This window comes from Peromyscus eremicus, chromosome 13, assembly GCF_949786415.1.
Source record: "Peromyscus eremicus chromosome 13, PerEre_H2_v1, whole genome shotgun sequence".
NCBI lineage: Eukaryota > Metazoa > Chordata > Mammalia > Rodentia > Cricetidae > Peromyscus > Peromyscus eremicus.
In genome coordinates, this window is record NC_081429.1 from 20874465 (window position 1) to 20893769 (window position 19305).

At 42.4% G+C, this 19305-nt stretch overlaps 1 protein-coding gene across 7 annotated transcripts in view; it reads left to right on the plus strand.

Annotated features, from left to right (window-relative positions):
* Nucleotides 1-19305, plus strand: part of Ppp4r1 (protein phosphatase 4 regulatory subunit 1) — a 54840-nt gene that overhangs the window by 20055 nt on the left and 15480 nt on the right. For all 7 annotated transcript variants that reach the window (XM_059278429.1, XM_059278423.1, XM_059278425.1 and 4 more), the window contains 8 exons: nt 621-727; nt 5453-5595; nt 6103-6249; nt 8380-8487; nt 8617-8682; nt 9422-9580; nt 10800-10927; nt 15689-16200. In XM_059278429.1, the coding sequence (XP_059134412.1) occupies nt 621-727; nt 5453-5595; nt 6103-6249; nt 8380-8487; nt 8617-8682; nt 9422-9580; nt 10800-10927; nt 15689-16200 (1370 nt within the window). The remainder of the gene's footprint in view (nt 1-620; nt 728-5452; nt 5596-6102; nt 6250-8379; nt 8488-8616; nt 8683-9421; nt 9581-10799; nt 10928-15688; nt 16201-19305) is intronic.

A 19305-nucleotide genomic window follows, 5' to 3' on the forward strand; every position in this document is an offset into this window, starting at 1 on the left:
TAACATGCAAGGGGAGAAGGGGTCTTAGTGGGAGGATGGATGCCATCCTCCAGAGGAGGTTGGCGGATGCAGCCAGTCATTGCTGTCTGTTAGTCGTTGGCGAATTTTGCCATTCATTTAATTGCTTATTGGGGAGTGTATTACTCCTCTACCAGATGACTTGGCACACTTCATGTGTGCCAGCGCACAGGGCACAGCAGTGACCAAGCGCTAGAGCGCTTCCTGCTTCACTGTTGCTGAAGCTGAGGTCTCTGCACCAGATTTTCCTAGAATCTCAAGTCTCTATTGAATTTTTTTTAGTGTATATTAAAAAACCTCATACTAGTAAATATACCATTTAATGTACTGAAGAATGAATATATTTTACCATAATTGAATTTTATTCAATTACAGGATAATTGAAATGAAAATTCAGTGACTAGAAATTTCCCTAATTATTTGGATAAAGATAAAAAAATTGGTAATAATCTTATTGGTACTGGCTTTTGCTACCTAGGAAATTACGAGTTTAGTGTGTGTGACTTGCAATAAAAAAAGTTGTCTTTATGGAACATAAAGATTCTGTATTTAAACTAACGGTATTAATGGCACTGAACTCCATTAATTTCTTTTTTTTGTAGACAAATGGTGGCCCGGAGTCTGCTGGATACCCTGAGGGAAGTCTGTGATGATGAAGGAGACTGCGTTGCTGTGTTGGAAAGAATTGGCAGATTAGCTGATGACTCGGGTATGTGTCCACACAGAGAACACAAGTGTGTTGTCACTTCTGACTTGGTTGGAGAGATTACCACCGTAAGGGAGTTCTTTAAGATTTCCCGAGAGCTTGGAGAGTGACCCATACATCTAATCCCAGCACTCTGGAAGACCTCGAGTTCAGAGCTTTCCTGTACTACACAGAGAGAGAGAGACCCTGTCTTAAAGAAAAGAAGAAAAAAAAAAGATTTTTAAAGAAATTATTAAACCCATTAGTCACTGGGCGGTGGTGGCCCACACCTTTAATCCCAGCACTCGGGAGGCAGAGGCAGGTGGATCTCTGTGAGTTTGAGACCAGCCTGGGCTACAGAGTGAGTTCCAGGAAAGGCGCAAAGCTACACAGAGAAACCCTGTCTCGAAAAACAAAAAACAAAACAAAACAAAAAAAACCATTAGTCATAGGGAAAAAATCTGATAGTTTATAGTACACCCATTTACTTAATAAATCTAAGAAATTACTTCTATCATTTATGTTAATATTTTAGGACCAGTAACTTTTAAGTAAAAGTAGAAAGGGCTTTAAATATTTTTTAGGAAAATAATTCTTTATCTGATTTATATGAAAAAAATTAATTGTTCAGTTTTGCTTTTGTTGTTTAGAGCCAGGGTCTCTCTGTGTAGCCCTGGCTGTTCTGGAACTCTCTTATGCAGCCCTGGCTGGCCTTGAACTCACAGAGATCAACCTGCCTCTACCTGTTGAGTGCTGGGATTAGAGGGGTGTGCCACCATGACCATGTCTAATCATTATTTGTAAGAAGGAAATTGACTTATTGTTAAAACAAAGACAAGAGAGTTTTCTTAACTTAAGTGTGGCATGGTGGTTCATGTTGGTGACCCTAATTCTCAGAAGACAGAGGTGGGGGTTACTCTAGTTGGAAACCAGCCTGGGCTGCACAATAAGTTCCAGCTAGTCTGGGTTCTAGAATGAGACCCTGTCGAGAGGGAGGGGGTGAACTTGGTTTGAAAATTAGATAATAATGATGTGATGTTGGTGGTTTTTTTTTTTTTAAGATTTTTTTGATAGTGGTAAAATGAATGTAATTAAAATAAGACATTTGAAGACAAATGTGTCTGTGGTATGTGCATGCACAGGCCAGAGGAGGCTGTCGCTGTCCTGCTGTGTGACTGACTCTGCCTTACGCCCCGAGACAGGGTTTCTCCTTGGACCTGGAGCTCGCTGTTTGGCCAAGATGGCTGCCCAGCAAGTTCCAGGACCTGCCTGGTCCTCTGCCTCCCAGTGCTGGGCTGCGGGGTCCCACCCACCCACGTTCATAGGAGTGACTGACCGGAGGTCTGGTCTCCTGTCCGCACAGCAAGGACTTACCCATTGAGCCGTCTCCCCAGCCCCAGGAGCAAGTTTCAAGCTTATATTTATACTTGAATTTGCAAGTGATCCAAAAACAAATGTTGATATCTCCTTCTCCCTAGGTCTCCTTATTCAAATGTTTTTAGTTTCTCACAGACTTGTTGGAGTCTCAACAAGGCTCCTTTTTAACCCGAGATTAACCAACCATTTGATGAGCAGTTCCTTTATTAGCCTTCAAGTGTTAAGGTAAAAACTGTAAATTGTTTTTCAGAGCGGAAAGAACATAATCTTTGTCACACAATTGTTCTTGTGTTTACTTACTCTGAGGTGGCTTTAGGAAGGTCTAATGAACTGTAATTTTGTAGCTTTGGTTTGAGGTGAGTTAGATCTTAGTCGTGACAGGTTGTGTTGGGTTTGTTAGACTGACAGAGTGCAGAGGGAAGGGCATGCTTGAGGAAAAGAAAAGGTAGAAGCTGGCAAGTTCCAGAGGGCAGCTTTGGTCACAGGTGTGGGGGTGGGGGTGTCATCTACTTAGGAAAAGGAGGTCGGGAAGGCTGGCTGAGACCAGCCTAGCAGTATGAACTGGCTTGATGAGAGATGTGGGTGACAGGAAATCTAACTGTCACAAAGAGGAGTTGTTGGAAGACAGTAGAGGTGCCGGGGGCCGTTCTGAAGCCTTGAGCAAGGAGAGCGGGAAGGCTTGGGTTGACCCGGCCTGACTACAGTGTCCAGAAAGAGGCTGTGGAGAAATCCAGTAGTTTCCTGTGGAGAAATTAGCTTGTCTAATTTTGTCTTTGTTTCTTCCTTTTCTGTTTCTTGCCTTTAAAAGCCCTTTCCATGGTGAGCTCTAGTTTATTATGCTGTGTTTTGATGCAAATGGATTCTACTCAAATTTGTCATTTTTCTTGAATTTGAAGGTGTCTGTCAGGAAATTTCAACCATTAACTTTTGGAGTGTTATTTTTCCTCTACCTTAAAATCTTTTTTTAAGTTTAGTTTTGATTGTGTATCTTTGTGTGTATTTGAGATAGGATTTCATATAGTCCAGTTGGCCTTGAACTTACTATATAACTCAGAATAATCTTGATCTTGAAGAAGAAATCATACAGCTTAAAGAATCCGGCTTATTGAATTTCTGATCCTCCTGCCTTCACCTCCCAGGTGCTGGGATTACGGGCATGCTCTGCCAGGTTTAGTTCTCTGCAGCGCTGAGCTCTGGACCTGGGGCCTGGTGCATGCTAGGCAAGCATTCCAGCTGAGCTGCAGCCCAGGCTGAGTAGATCTTTTTAACATGTTGAGAATGTGGAGCTGTTAAACAAGTGTATAATAATACTACTAGATCTCCATGACTTCTCACTGCTTTTATTTTCCATGGGCATTTTGATAATTTCTCTCGGCAAAGTGCCTGCTGTGAACATCCAGCCTGCCACCTGGTCATTGAGGTGTTTCTCTTGCTGTGAATGATACTTGTTATGTTTCGGGAGCTTCAGGCTCTGTTTCCGTGGTCTTGCTTTTCTTGCTTCATTGTGATCTTTTTCTCAGTGTGTCTCCTGATGTGTCTTTGAAGTAGAGTGTTTGAAGTGATTCAGCCCTGTCTGGTTGCTGAAGTCTTGGTATGCCAATCCTTCTGTTGGGGTTTAATCTTTTTGCTGCCAAGGGCTTATTTTCATGTCCTTAGGAATTGTGAGTTCATTTAGTGGGTGCTCAGGAGTTTTGTATTGCTCAGTCTCGATCATGAGTGCCCACAGTGACTTGGAGGTGTAGCAGTGGTAGTGGTTTCGTGCCAATGTCATGGTCGCCCTTTGACTATGCCGGATATGTACGTTTGGAACTCGGTTCAGTCCAGTGTTCACCCAGGTTTTCAGAAAACATGGAGCAGGTTTTGTTTTGTTTTGGTTTGGTTTTGGTTTTGCTGCTGTTGCTATTTTAATATAACACACTGCTGTAGGACTTGAGTAAGTGTACAACCTTACCACCTTCACACAGTGAAGGTCCAGCCATATGAAAAGTGGAACCAGCACATAGATTAGTGTCATCCCTCTCCCTCAAAGTAAGCTCCCTTTTGACTCCTGATGACGGTGACTGTGTCTCTTTCAGTGAGGTCTGGTGTGATTGATGACAGTGATCCTCCTGTCTCCTGATGACGGGACTGTGTCTCTTTCAGTGAGGTCTGGTGTGATTGATGACAGTGATCCTCCTGTCTCCTGTGATGACGGGACTGTGTCTCTTTCAGTGAGGTCTGGTGTGATTGATGACAGTGATCCTCCTGTCTCCTGTGATGACGGTGACTGTGTCTCTTTCAGTGAGGTCTGGTGTGATTGATGACAGTGATCCTCCTGTCTCCTGTGATGACGGTGACTGTGTCTCTTTCAGTGAGGTCTGGTGTGATTGATGACAGTGATCCTCCTGTCTCCTGTGATGACGGGACTGTGTCTCTTTCAGTGAGGTCTGGTGTGATTGATGACAGTGATCCTCCTGTCTCCTGTGATGACGGTGACTGTGTCTCTTTCAGTGAGGTCTAGTGTGATTGATGACAGTGATCCTCCTGTCTCCTGTGATGACGGGACTGTGTCTCTTTCATTCAGCACATGTTTGTTGTTTTCAAACATGCAGGTTTTTTTTCCATCCCTTCAGTAGTAACATGAGTACATTTAACTGTTAATGTTTGTTTTCTCCTAGGCTTTTTTTTTTTTTTTTTGGTTTTGGTTTTTCGAGACAGGGTTTCTCTGTGTAGCTTTGTGCCTTTCCTGGAACTCACTCTGTAGACCAGGCTAGCCTGGAACTCACAGAGATCCACCTGGCTCTGCCTCCTGAGTGCTGGGATTAAAGGCGTGCGCCACCACCTGGCTTAACATGAATACATTTAACTGTTAATGTTTATTTTTTTCTCCTAGGCTGTTTTATCTTTTTACTAATGTGATACCTGTTGTCTGTGATACCTATGTATGATGTTTTTATGCAGTGAATTTAGTTGTTTTAAGTCTAGTTATAAATCTTTCATAGATGGTATTTGGAGGAGGAGCCACTGGTCCTTATAACTTGTCCTGGAGGTTCCTAAATTCTGGAGTTTGCAGATGGTGTCCTATTATAGTATTACATAGTTTACAAATACTGTCATGCCATAGCATTGATAGAAATACCAGGGAAGGTGTTTAATCCCCAGTTCAGTGTGGCTCATTGTAGAGGCTTGATAAGTGTAGTCATTTACCCAGTGTGTGCTGTGACCAATAGAAGTTGGGTTGGGAGGGACTTCCTCCTTTCATTTAAGGAAAGCAGTGCAGGGTTAGAGACACAACCAGTTCTTAACATGCTGGTTCCTAAAGTAGCCTCAGGCCCAGATAGAGGCGCTGTCTCCATGAAAGGATCTTTGTTCATGTTGCTCTTGTTTCAATAGAACCAACCGTGAGAGCAGAGCTGATGGAACAAGTACCACATATTGCACTGTTTTGTCAAGAGAACCGGCCTTCCATACCATATGCTTTTTCCAAGTACTTGCTACCAATTGTGGTTAGATATCTCGCAGATCAGAATAACCAGGTAAGAGTCACATTTACTTGTTCTTAAAGGAACTTTCTGTAGCATAATATACGTGATATAATTGGAATATTTTTTGGGTCTAACTTCATTATTAATTTTCCAGAAGTGACTACTCAGATTAAGGCATGCTGAGAGGCTAACATTTGTCCCAGCCCCTCAATGCCGTCATAAAGGGTGCCTGTTTACCAGTCCTCCCAGTCCTGTTTGCCAGGCTCTGTCTCTCGGAAGAACTGAGGGAATACCCACAAATGTCTGCTAGGGTTTGCAAGTTATGGGTTCCTACATTTTGTTGTGCATTTGCAAAAATCATGTTGTAGAGTTGTTTGGTTTGGTTTGGTTTTTTTGAGACAGGGTTTCTCTGTGTAGCCCTGGCTGTCGTAGAACTCAGAGATCTGCCTGCCTCTGCCTCCCAAGTGCTGGGCCTAAAGGCGTGCGCCATCACTGCCTGATGTCCAGTTTTATGAAGTCATGTCTGTGCTGTTTATACTGTCGTGTTTCTCTTGGCAGGTGAGGAAAACGAGTCAGGCAGCTTTGCTGGCCCTGCTGGAGCAGGAGCTGATTGAGCGGTTTGATGTGGAGACCAAGGTGTGCCCTGTTCTCATAGAGCTGACTGCCCCAGACAGCAATGATGATGTGAAGACAGAGGCTGTGGCTGTAAGTCTGCTTTCCATTTAGGCAAACCTAAAGTAAAGTTTGAAAACTTAGTAATGTGTGTTGTCGTTCAGATCTGTGGTTCCGGATAGCAAGATAGGAAATCACTAAATTAACCTGAGGTTTTATTCACATTCAGTTGGATACTTAGCATTTGTTCTTATACCTAAAGCATTGATCTTTTGTTGATATAAAAAAAATTGAACAGAAGTTGTCAATTCTTCCAGGTCATCTGTGAGAACAGAGATGATCTCTAGTTTCTGTCCCTTGAAAAATTCCCTTTTCATTATTTCTTACTCAACTACCAGTTAGTAATAAATATAGATGCTTTTTTTTTCTCAGTAATACTTTTATTGATGTGAAGCTCATATGATATTAACCATTTAAAGTATAGTGTTCAGTGGCATTTAGTATAATCACAACATACAGTCATCACCCCTACCTAGCTCCAAAACACTTGCTTTTAATTTCAGAAATTCCTCAGTCAAGAAAATCAGTTTAGCTGGGCGGTGGTGGTGTATGCGTTTAATCGCAGTACTCGGGAGGCAGAGGCAGGCAGATCTCTGTAAGTTTGAGGCCAGCCTGGTCTACAGAGTAAGTTCCAGGACAGCCAGGGCTACACAGAGAGACCCTGTCTCGAAAAACAAAAAACAAAAAACAAAAAAAAAAAAATCAGTTTAGGCATAATGTTGTTTATAATAAGGAGAGCCTAGCCTAGAAACATAGTTATGTCCAGTGCTGGTAGGAAGCCTGTGTTCCCCACTCACACCAGTTTGTGTTTGTTATGGACAGACTGACTCTACTGTGTTGCCTAGAGCACTGAGCTCACAGAGCTGATTTTCAGCTGTGCTTCTGTGAGGCCGAGCTGGCTGTGGGAGTTGGGGATGTAGGCTCTGTCTGCAGTCAGGTGAGACTGGGCTGGCTGGTGGGGATCACATTGAACCTGCAGGTCAGTTACGAATTGCCAGCCTAACAGCCCGTGAACATGATGGACTTTGGGACTTATTTAAGTGTGTGATTACACAGTTATGTTTGTAGGTTTTATCAGAAAGATCTTATATTTCTGTTAGATTTCATATTTTAACATTAAAAATTAATGTATTTTTAAAGCTTTCCAGGTCATTGTTAATTTATAGAAATAGAATTCTTTTTCTTTTTCTTTTTCTTTTTTTTTTTTTTTTTTTTTTTGGTTTTTCGAGACAGGGTTTCTCTGTGTAGCTTTGCGCCTGTTCTGGAACTCACTTGGTAGCCCAGGCTGGCCTCGAACTCACAGAGATCCGCCTGGCTCTGCCTCCCGAGTGCTGGGATTAAAGGCGTGCGCCACCACCGCCCGGCGAATTCTTTTTCATTCTGATGTCCTGTAACTTTCTTTAATCTGCTTATTTATTCTGGTGGCTTCTTTGTAGAGTCATTGGAGTTTTCTGTGCAGTCTTGCCATACATGACTACAGTTTCTTTCCGATCTATGTGCCTTTTACTTCTTGTCATTTTTGCAGTCTGGGAGTAGTTGTATTTGGAAAATGCTGACAGGCTCACATTTCCTCCTGTACTAACTTACAATGGACTTACAAAAAGAGCTAATTTTCGGTAAAGATAACTCTGCTTCATGCATTATTAGCTGGAAAATCTAGGTAATGGGACTGTGTTCTGAACCTGAACTCTGCAAAGACAGACCCTGGATCCCACATCAGCTTCAGTTAACTCTGTTCCAAGCTGACAGTGTCTGGTGTGGAGCTTTTCCTCAGTAACATAGATGTACTCAGCCCTCTTGGTGGTGGTGGTGGTGGTGGGTTGTTTTTTTTTTTGTTGTTTTGTTTTGTTTTGAGACAGAGTTTCTCTGTGTAGCCCTGGCTGTCCTGGAACTCACTCTGTAGACCAGACTGGCCTTGAACTCACAGTCTGCCTGCCTCTACTTCCCAAATGCTAGGATTAAAGGTAGAATTTTCTTTTTTCTCCTTTTTTCTTTCAAGTTACTAGCAAAGTGATTATGTCATTAAGTAATAATTAAATGATAAAATGGGATTTTTTTCTACATTCAGTACATTTGCTGTGTATTGGTTACTACGTATTTCTTTACATTCCTAGAGGCCTTAGAGAACTGTTTTCAGTGTGCGTTTCCTTTTCACTGTTTTAGATAATGTGCAAGATGGCTCCCATGGTAGGGAAGGACATCACAGAGCGTCTCATCCTCCCGAGGTTTTGTGAGATGTGCTGCGACTGTAGGATGTTTCACGTCCGGAAGGTGTGTCTGCACCCGGGGCTCCGTGTGTGAGAGTGCCCGGTGCTCTACTGTGCTGATGGTGAAGTGTAACAGCTCGTCTCTAAGGAACTCTGCCTGTGATACTGAATGTTCGTAATGGTTGTGTTATAGGTCTGTGCTGCCAATTTTGGAGATATTTGCAGTGTAGTTGGCCAGCAAGCTACAGAGGAAATGTTGGTAAGTATTTCAGATATTAAAGAATAAACAAGATATTACAAAGTAATAGAGTTTATTAACACGGCCCCATGACTGCAAACCAGAATTTTATTTGTAAGTTTAGTACTTTAACTTTCTGCAAGGTGGCCTTTGAAATGTGGTTTGATAGGATGGTTCATTAAAAATTAAATTATGTGTGAGAAACACTGATACACTGTTAGCTTCCCCATTTCTACTTAGTAAATTAATTCTTTGGTTTTTTCGAGACAGGGTTTCTCTGTGTAGTTTTGGTGCCTGTCCTGGATCTCGCTCTATAGACCAGGCTGGCCTCGAACTCACAGAGATCCGCCTGACTCTGCCTCCCGAGTGCTGGGGTTAAGGGAGTTTGCCACCACCACCTGGCAGTAAATCAATTCTGATTTACTCAACTGAATCTTTACTCTTACTAAGATACTCACTTTGGTACTCAGATCTTGTAGCAGAGTAGTTAAGTTGTAGCATGTATGTACCCAATGTACAAGTTCATATGCTTAGAATTTGTAGGTATTCTTCATCAAACTAAGTGCAGGTGTGAGCTCTTGGGTAACGTCAGGCTGTGTTGTTAGGGCTTTTGCATTTCTAGAATGAATTCTAAGTTGTATGTAATTCATTGAGATTTTCTGAGTACCATTATTAAATACATTTTTACTTGTTAAGAGTGTCCACTATTTAGAACAGAACATGGAAGGTAACTGCTCACCTCCTGTCTGTGCTCCCCCAGCTGCCCAGGTTTTTCCAGCTGTGCTCTGATAACGTGTGGGGAGTGCGGAAGGCCTGTGCCGAGTGCTTCATGGCTGTCTCCTGTGCGACGTGCCAAGAGATCCGACGGACAAAGTTGTCAGCGCTCTTCATTAACTTGATCAGCGATCCTTCACGCTGGGTACCACTGGCTTAAAACATTTTCAGTCTATTTCAAATGAAATGTCATGTTGGAAAAGATGTGCTGTAATACTTTATTTATTCTCTTAGGTCTGTGGGTGTTTGCCTGAGTGTATGTATGTGCACCACATGCATGTCTGGGGCCCACAGAGACCAGAAGAGGGTGTTGGATCCCCTGGAACAGGAGTTACAGGCAGTTACGAGCTACTATGTGGGTGCTGGGAACTGAACCCAGGTCCTTTGGAAGTGCAGTCAATGCTCTTAACCACTTAGCCATCTCTCTAATTTAAAAATGTCAGGTGGTGGTAGCACAAGCCTTTAATCCTAGTACTTGGGAGGCAGAGGCAGGTGGTTCTCTGCCAGCCTGGTCTACAGAGTGAGTTCCAAGACAGCCAGGGCTACACAGAGAAATCCTGTCTTCAACTACCCTGCCTCCCCCCGCAAAAAGGAAAGAATTTACAATATATGTGAGTCATATATGTAAGAGAAGGTAATAGAAGGTTATTAAAGGTTGGTACTTGGAAAGTTTTTTTTTCCCCCCAATACAAATCATGTTGGTTTTATTTTGACTTGATGTTTAATACTCATTGGCTTTTTCTTTTTTTTTCTTTCTTTGTTTTTTAAATGTATATTTTTACCAGGCACTGAGGGTATATATACCTTTATTAATCTCAGTACTCAAGAGGTAGAGGCAGGTAGTTGGAGGCCAGCCAGGTCTACGTAATTGGTTCTAGGCCAGCCAAAGCTACATAGTGAGACCTTTCTCACTCTTGAGTAAGTGTGTCTGTGTGTGTGCATACTCCATGTGTGTGCCCTTGAGGTAGAAGGGGGTGTTGGATCCTCTAGATGTAGAGTTGCAGGATTTGTCTTCCTCTTTATAGCTAATAGTTTCTCCTCATTGAAAATGCTAAGTGTGCTTTCTCTTGGACAGTCTCGGTTCTCTTACAAGAAGACCTTCTAAGGATTTGTTCTGGCGTGTTTTAGAGTCTGTCTCATCAGGCTTTCATTGTTTGAATAGCCAAGTCAGAATAAAAACCAAAAGTTAAAAAAAAAAAAAATTATAATGCTTTCTAATTCCTAAGTGAAGAAAGATGGAGGTTTCTTTTACAAGGCTTTTCTACTATCCTATCTTTGGTATATGCAGAGTAAATCATTGACTATGTGCGCATTATTATTTGATTTTTGTTTATTGTTTTATTATTGTCCTCATTTCTCCTTAGGTCCGCCAAGCAGCCTTTCAGTCTCTGGGGCCTTTCATATCGACTTTTGCTAATCCATCTAGCTCAGGCCAGTGCTTCAGAGAGGAGGGCAGGAGTTCAGAAGATGTGCCAGCAGAAGAGAGAAGCAGGTATAATGTCCGACTCTGTGGCTTGTTACTCTTCAGTTAGTTACGGATTGAATGAGAAAATGCATGGAACACGTTTAGCTTGGAGCTTCACACAGACAAAACTAGGGACAAATTTGATAGTTTTTGAGTATTTAATGAATTATTTGCCTAGGAAATTGTTGATGCTCAGAACACACAAGCTAATGCTTATATAATTTATTAAGTACATTTTAAACTTTGTTTCTCAAACCTACTTTAATACTCTGTTTGCTTTTGTATGTAGCCCACTCTGACTCTTGTTTTTCCGCAGTCAGTTAATGTAATGTGGATCTTGGATTCTCTGTCTACAAAGTGATCCCTGTAATCTTTCAATTGAAGGAAGCATTTTAATAATTTGTCCTAAATGAATGTGCTTATGAAATAGAAGCATAACTTAAGGATTTTAACCAAAATTTTAGTAAAGGTTGAAAGTCTTAAGATTTCTGCGTTAAAGAATTTCAGTTGACATTTTAGTTCTTAGGATTTATTATAGTTACATATTTAGAGAGCTCCTTGGGTCTAACAGAACATGGGAAGTGTGCATAAGCTTCTGCAGTTACTTACATGTTCTTGAGACAGCCCCTTGCCATGATGCTAATGACCATTTTCTTCTGTAGGTCTTGATACTGTGGTATTTGCTTTCTTGGTGTTTTGATTTGACAGTTCTTCCTTTCTCCTCTGCTGCCTTGTTTTACCTTTTTGCCCGTTCTCCTACTGTCCTGCCAAACACACCTGAGGTACTGTTTTTTGTAAAGGAAGAAAATGGCTTCTAACTCGGTTTCCCTAGCAGGCATGGTCTTGGTGCTTTGAAAACATGCTGGAAGGAATTTTATAAAAATGGTGGGGTGGGCGGGGTGTCACCTGCTTTGAAGTCAGCTTGCATTTTTTTAAAAGGTCAATTTAAGTAGAACTGAAGATGGCACACAGCTAACTCGGTCTTAATCGGGAAAGGGTCGATGAGTGAATGTGTCTGAGTACACAGGAAATGTGTGACATAGCACAGAGCATTTCAGTAGATGCAGAGAGTGGGCCTTTTCCTTCTGGTGCAGATGCTAGGCTCTGCTCTGGTAGTATAACACCCGTCAGCACAGCGGGAAAAATGACGCTCTGCTGTGCTTCAGGAAGATGTTAGTAATGAAAGCAGTGGCTGGCCTGTCGGGTTGTACTCGTGACTGGAGATGGGTGGCCTTATGGAACAGCTACTCAACAGTAGTTTGGTTTCTCAATGACTTTGCATTATAGTTGAGCTCTGTCTCGGGATCAGGCCTCTGTTATCTGTAGCACTGGACTATCTATCTATATAGTTGCCACTGAATTATGTTAATGATTTAGTAAAGGAAAGGGAACTCCTGAGTAGGGAAGGATTTGTCTTCAGTGCTCTAAAAGCTGGGGCACACGTCTGCATCCTAGTCTGTGTGCTGCCTTAGAACCAGAGCTTTGATTGCTTTGCCTTAAATAGCACTGGTGTGTTTTCAAGCTAGTATAAAAGCTGAGAACCCAATAGGAACCTAGAATTTGGTTTCCGTCCTCAGGGTTTTCTCAGTTCCCTAGAATTCAGTTTTCAATATCAGACCAAGTAAGGGAATTTTGTTTTTATTTTTATAGACTATGGGGTTTGTGTGTGTGTGTGTGTGTGTGTGTGTGTGTGTGTGTGTGTTACAGGCTGTTATAATTCACCCAGTGTGGCTGCTGAGACCCACACTTGTGTCCTTAACAAGAGCATTGAGTCTTCATGGCTGAGCCATCCCTCCAGCCCCCGAGTAAAGTTTTGCTTCTAGGTTTCCACTACTGTTTATTTTGTGTGTAGTGTTTTATCTGTCCTGAAACATTTACTGTCACTTAGTAATCTTGGAAAGATTTATTTATTATGGACATCTTGTCTTTATCTGATCTGTCAGGCTATCAGTACTTCTACTTCCAGAGACAGAGTAAAGCTTTGAGATTTGCTTTGTAAAGTTACAGTTTAAAATACTAAGGTCTGGGGCTATAGCTCAGTGATGGAGCACTTGCCTAGAATGTGCCCTGGATTTGATTCCTATCAGAACAAAAGTAAGTATGCAAAATGGACACTCCTGTATCTGTTGAAACAGTTGCATTGTTCTCTGGCTGCTCACTGTTCTGCATGCACTGTGCTGCTCTTTGGGCTCCCCTGCCTTTTCTGCCTACTGCTCTCTGTCAGGAACCAGTTCATTCCATATGTATTGTCTGCTGACAAAATCCTGTCAGTGTGTCTACTCTCTCCATACCCATACCTCCCAGAATCATAGCCTAACTCTCCGAGGAAGTTACGAGCATTTCATCTTTGGATTTATATACTCAGCTAACATCAGAACTTCATTTGATTACTTCCTGGGGAAGTTCTTGGCAGTTGTGCCCTGGGGTTTGCTTTGGTTTGACTTAGTTCTCTTTAACCAGATGTTCTGTGAGTCAGTTTCTCTTTGAAGTAATTGTACTAGGTTTGCCAGGCTCCATGGCCTCTGCTAAGGAAGCCTGAGGGTATCAGTTATTTACGTACATGGGAGTAAGAAGCAGGGCTGAGAGGGTCTCATGAAGCCAGCGCTGGTCTTGAACTCCTGATCTTCCTGCTCCTACCTGCCAAGTACTGGGCTTACAGGCTGGCACTACCACACCCGGCTCACTTAGAGTTCTTTCTGAGAGAAACTGCTAATCTACCTCTGGTGCTCTTGTATGCACATATCATAGAGGTGAATATAGCTTAGTTCTGTAGACCAGGCTGGCCTGGAACTCACAGAGATCCACCTGCCTCTGGGATTAAAGGTATGTGCCACCACGTCCAGCCGGGTTGTTAACTTCTAATTAGTGTCACAAGCAGTGTTGAGGTGCCCTAGCCAGAATCTGGGTGTCACCAGGTTCTTCATTTGTTTCTGACTGCCACCATGAAAGAGTGGCTGCATGCTGCTGCTTTGGATCACTGGTCAGATGTTCCCCTGCAGCCTGCGGGCACCATCTCTGTTGTTGACACCCTGTTCTTGCAGCCTGCTTTCTCTCCAGTTGGTTTTCTGCACTGCTGCTACCAACGAAGGTCTTGGGAAAAGCAGATCGAGCTGATAGGCTTCCAGTTGCTTCATTATTTCTGAGAGCCCACGGGAGAAACTCAGAAGTATCTGGCTGAGATGCAGTGGCTCTTCAAAGACTGTCATCCATTTCACCTGTCCGTTGGCCGTCCTCTCAGCTCCAAAAAGCCACGGTTGCACTCTGATTTTGCTGTCTCTTGTGTCAGAACTTGCCTTTTGATTGCTATTTCTTCTTGAATGTTTTTCTTCCACTTGCCTCATGAACACTTTCTGGTTCTTCTAAATAAGTCACATCATTTCCTCTGAGGCCTTGTGGTCCCACTTGCTTCCCTGCATCCTTTGCTCGATGTGCATACTGTGTTGCTTGGAATCACTCGCTAATTTGGGGATGGGGTAGACATTAATTTTTTCAGACACTGTCTCCCTGTATAGCCTGGCTGTCCTGGAACTCAGAGAGGTCCCCCTGCCTCTTACTTCCTCTGTTGGGACTAAATGTGTAAGCCACCACTTCTGACTGCATTTATTATGGGTGGTAATTTGCTTTTGGAGTTTACTATTTGTTTATCTGTAATTATAATGTCAAGGGTAAGAGCTACAACTTACATCCAGTTTTAGGGGTTTGGTGAGGATTTTTGTTTTGTTTTTTAGCTATGTGGGGCCAGGCTGCTTTCAAATTGTTGATCCTCTAGCATCAGGCTCTCAAGGGCTGGGTTTACTGGTGTGCACCACCACAGCAGCTTGTTTCCTTTTGTTTATTGTTATTTTTTGTGTATGTGCTTGAGGGTGTGTGTGTGTGTGTGTGTGTGTGTGTGTGTGTGTGTGTCTGTGTGTGTGTGTATAAAAGCCGGATAGAGGCCACTTTAGGCATCTTTCTCAGTTGTTTTCCACCCTATTTGTTGAGACAAGGTCTCCTACTGAACCTGGAGCTTACCAGTTCAGCCATGCTAGGAGACGAGCAAGCCCCAGACAGCTTTTGTTCCCATCTCCCCAGTACTGGGGTTATAGGTGTGTAGCTCCTCTAGTCTTATTCACGTTGGTGCTGGGGGATTGAACGTGGGTCTTAACATTTGAAAGACATTCATCAGGAGCTTGTACTGTTTGTCCTTATCTGTTACATCATGATTTCCTTTTGGAAAAATCTGTTTTTGAAGTAGCATGAGAGATGAAGAAATAAAAATAATCCTTTATTTACACTTAAGTAGATTTTAATATATTTTATGAGATAGTTAATAAGTATCTTCTCTCCTGCCCTCTAAAGGTTTTTTTTTTTTCCTTATCCCTCTTTTATAAGTAAAAATGTTTTGATTCTCAGCTTTCACTATGTCATTGGAACAGTGGCAATACAAATAACTCCCAGTAAATAATTTAATATTTGTATGTACCTTAGAATCCACTGTATTGATTGCTTCCTGCTGGTACTGATAGTACAGTAGAATTGTAGCATCCAGGATTCTTAAGTGTCACCATCTGCAGCTGTTAATAATGCTTGACTGTTTAGACAAGTTTGACAGGTGTTTACATCTCTGAATGCAGAACAGCTGATGGGAAGAAGCAGTGTGTATCATATAAGACTGTTATTCAGTTCCTGTGGATAATTATACTCAAAAGCACTTAAGCTAGTCTAAATGCTGTATATCACACTTCTCATTATTTTCCCCAGTAATTATTTCTGTGATTCCATGTTTTTTTTCCCCCAAATGAATCAAAGGATCACCGATCATGATGCTGAGGAAGAGGAGCAGATTGGGCCAGAGGATGCTCCTGCAGACTTCAGTGCGGGCCCGGAGAGTACACTCCAAGACTGTGCTGCTGAGACTTTTGGGAACTCTGCAGGTGACATAAGTGTTCCAGAGGACAGCTCCTCACTCTGTACTTTGTCCTCAGAGTCTCATCGGGAAGCAGCTATCGATGAGAATGATAAAAAGCCTGCTAACTGCAAGTCTGCCTTCCGGCCAGAGGTTGACACCAGCTCCCCAGATTCCACTCTCTTAGATCAGGAATTGTTCAACTCCTTCCATTTCTGGAGGACTCCTATACTTGAAATAGATCTTGATAGAGAGCTCCAGCAGGACTCTGGGGAGCCACTCAGCCCAGAGGGATCAGGAGATGCATCTGGAGTCCCTGGACCAGGTTCTCCTAATATCACCATGGCTACTCGGAAGGAACTAGAAGAAATGATAGAGAACCTAGAGCCACACATAGATGACCCAGATGTTAAAGGTATGGAAGAGTCCATTATATTCTTTCTTTATTCTAAAGTTGATTAAAAAAAACACATACTAACATCACTAATCTGATTTGTAGGAAATTATGTTGGGTCCTTTCTATTTATTGTGTAAACGTGTTAATTCAGAAATTACTTTTTGCAGTTATTCAGTGTTTCACATTTTGAAGTGTATATTGTATATGTGTATATTGACGACAGGGTTTCTCTGTTGTAGCCCTGGCTGTCCTGGAACTCACTCTGTAGACCAGACTGACCTCAGAGATTTACCTGCCTCTGCCTCCAGAGTGCTGGATTAAAGGGGTGCACCACCACTGCCAGGCTTGGGTCTCATTTTAAAGGAAGTATAGTCTATATGGTTGGCATAGATTTCTGTTTTCCCACATATATGTTGTTTTAGGAGCTGTAGACTTTGACAAGAATGACTTATTTTTCACTTTTGTGTTTTGTTTGTTTTGTTTTGGGGATTATACATGCATGGCCCATGTCCTCCTGTGGGGGTCCAGCTCCCAACTTTAGAAGGGTTCTTAGGTGGAGAAGAGAGGAATGAGGAAATATCAGATAGAAAAAGAGACCTAGACAATGAGAAGAAAGACAGAGACACAGGATCGCTTCAGGAGGGCCTGGGTCAATACCAATAGCCTCGTCCTTTATTGAAAAGGGCTTTTTATAACATGCCAAGGGGAGAGGCAAATGACCTCCCCCTTGCAAGATCAAAGCACACTGTACAGCCAAGTACAGACCCTTTCAAACACCTGGTAAACACACCTGTGGTAAAATCATCTCTTTACACCACAGCCTTGTTGGGTAAAGCAAGCTCAGATTCTCTGACCCTGAGTAAGTTCTCACTAGGAAGCCTCTGTGGGCTCCCACAGATCCCCCTTCTTTTTTTTTCCTTTTTTTTTTCTTTTTCTTTTTTTTCTTTTTTTCTTTTTCCAGAGCTGAGGACCGAACCCAGGGCCTTGCACTTGCTAGGCAAGCGCTCTACCACTGAGCTAAATCCCCAACCCCCCCCCCTTCTTAATAATAATATAGCTAGGCGGTGGTGGCGCACGCCTTTAATCCCAGCACTCAAGAGGCAGAGGCAGGCGGATCTTTGTGAGTTCGAGGCCAGCCTGGTCTACAGAGTGAGTTCCAGGAAAGGTGCAAAGCTACACAGAGAAACCCTGTCTTGAAAAACTAACTAACTAACTAACTAAATAAATAAATAAATAATTATAATAATAATATAAAGGGCCCCTCAGACTCCTCAGATGGACTATGCCTGTCTTAGGTCACCTTCACTAGACAACCTTACCCATCATTGAGATACACTTTCCACCAACTGTACTCTGTCTTAGGTTGACAGCTAGCAAGAAGGACTTACCCATCTCTGACTACCAGCCTCTGGCAGAGGAGGGTGCAGAGTTTAACTCTATGCAGCTCAGAAGCCACTTTTCCACTAAGAACTTGCAAATTTCTGGAATAATTCTAGCAATACTCCTGCTCCTTATGGCTGCTAGGCCTCCTAGTAAAGGAGTAGAGGATGATAAAGCTAGAATGGTCTTTTGGAATGTGTGTAAGATGTCTATAGCAGCTTTATCTGCACCAAGTCCTTTTTTAAAAATCAATAAACTCATGATGCAACTGCATCAAGCCTAAATAACTACTTAGCATCACCATACCATGGTTCATCAACATCAACAGGTTGACATAATTCTAACATACACAATTACAATTCTTACAAACTTATATCCAAAAGCAAATTCTTTACATTTTATAAACTTTAGCAAACATCCAAAAGCAACTTCTTTTTTTTTTTTTGGTTTTTCCTGGAACTCGCTTTGGAGACCAGGCTGGCCTTGAACTCACAGAGATCTGCCTCCCGAGTGCTGGGATTAAAGGTGTGCGCCACCACCGCCCGGCTCAAAAGCAACTTCTTAATAGAACCATACAAAACATAGGGTACATTAACACAAATTAACATTAACCCACAAGAAAAAAAATTTTTTTTTAAATTAAAGAGACTGAGGAATATTAACTCCCTTTTCTTTATAATTTTTTAAAACTGCATCTTGAGCCTGGGTAGAAAAAACAAATTTCTCCATTTCTACACAAAAAAGACAGTTCCATTTTTTACACAAAACAGTTTGTGAATCACCACAGTTAATAAAGCTTATATGCATACACAAACAGTTCATAAGTCATCACAGTTGATAGTCTATATGCGTAAGTCATAATTGTCCCACTGCAGTTGAATCACTCCTGTCCATCCCATTGCTTAAGTCTGAAAAGTTCAAAAAATCATTTCTTTCACATTACAGGTGGTTGTGAGCCACCATGTGGGTGCTGGGAATTGAACTCAAGACCTCTGGAAGAGCAGCCAGGGCTCTTAACCTCTGAGCCATCTCTCCAGCCCCCCAAAATCATTTCTGATACCAGTCTTAAAGTTTCACTGAAAGCTTTCTGAAAGTTGCACATACGAAGAAACCCACAACCAAAATCTTTTTGCAGTTCCCCTGAATCAACAATTCAGTTCCAACAAGCATCTCTGAAACTTTCACTCTCTGCTACAGCTGCACTTTGCAGTCCGTAGCCTTCCCCTAAGGTGTTTGCTCCAGGGCTAAAGCTGTTAGCTGGCTGGTGCAGAGTCCTCTCAAAAGAGACCTTCTTATAGCCAGCAAACAGAAACTGTATGGCTTCTGGCTCCTGGCTCCACTCAGCTTTCACAGTCCCAGTCTGTCTGTGCCTCCTGTAACTGGCCTGTCCACCCAGGACCCCTGTGTCCTGAGGCTAGAAGGCTTTCATTCACCTCAAGGTTCCTCTCAATTGTGAACAACAGTTTTAATGATTGTCAGTTCTAAATAAAATGTTGCTTCATATCCAATGGACGATGTAGTAAGTCCTCAAGAGTGGGAATTGGGATGTTACAAAGCTCTCCTTGTTAGAGTTGTGGAATCGGACACAGGATGGTGTTTTCCTGCCCCTTGGTGACTTGTGGGTGTCCACTGAAATGTTCTGAAGTGTAAGCATGATGGCATACAACTTTAATCCCAGCATTAGGAGGCAAAGACAGACAGATCTCTCTGTGAGTTCTAAGCCAGCAAGGGAGAACTTGTCTT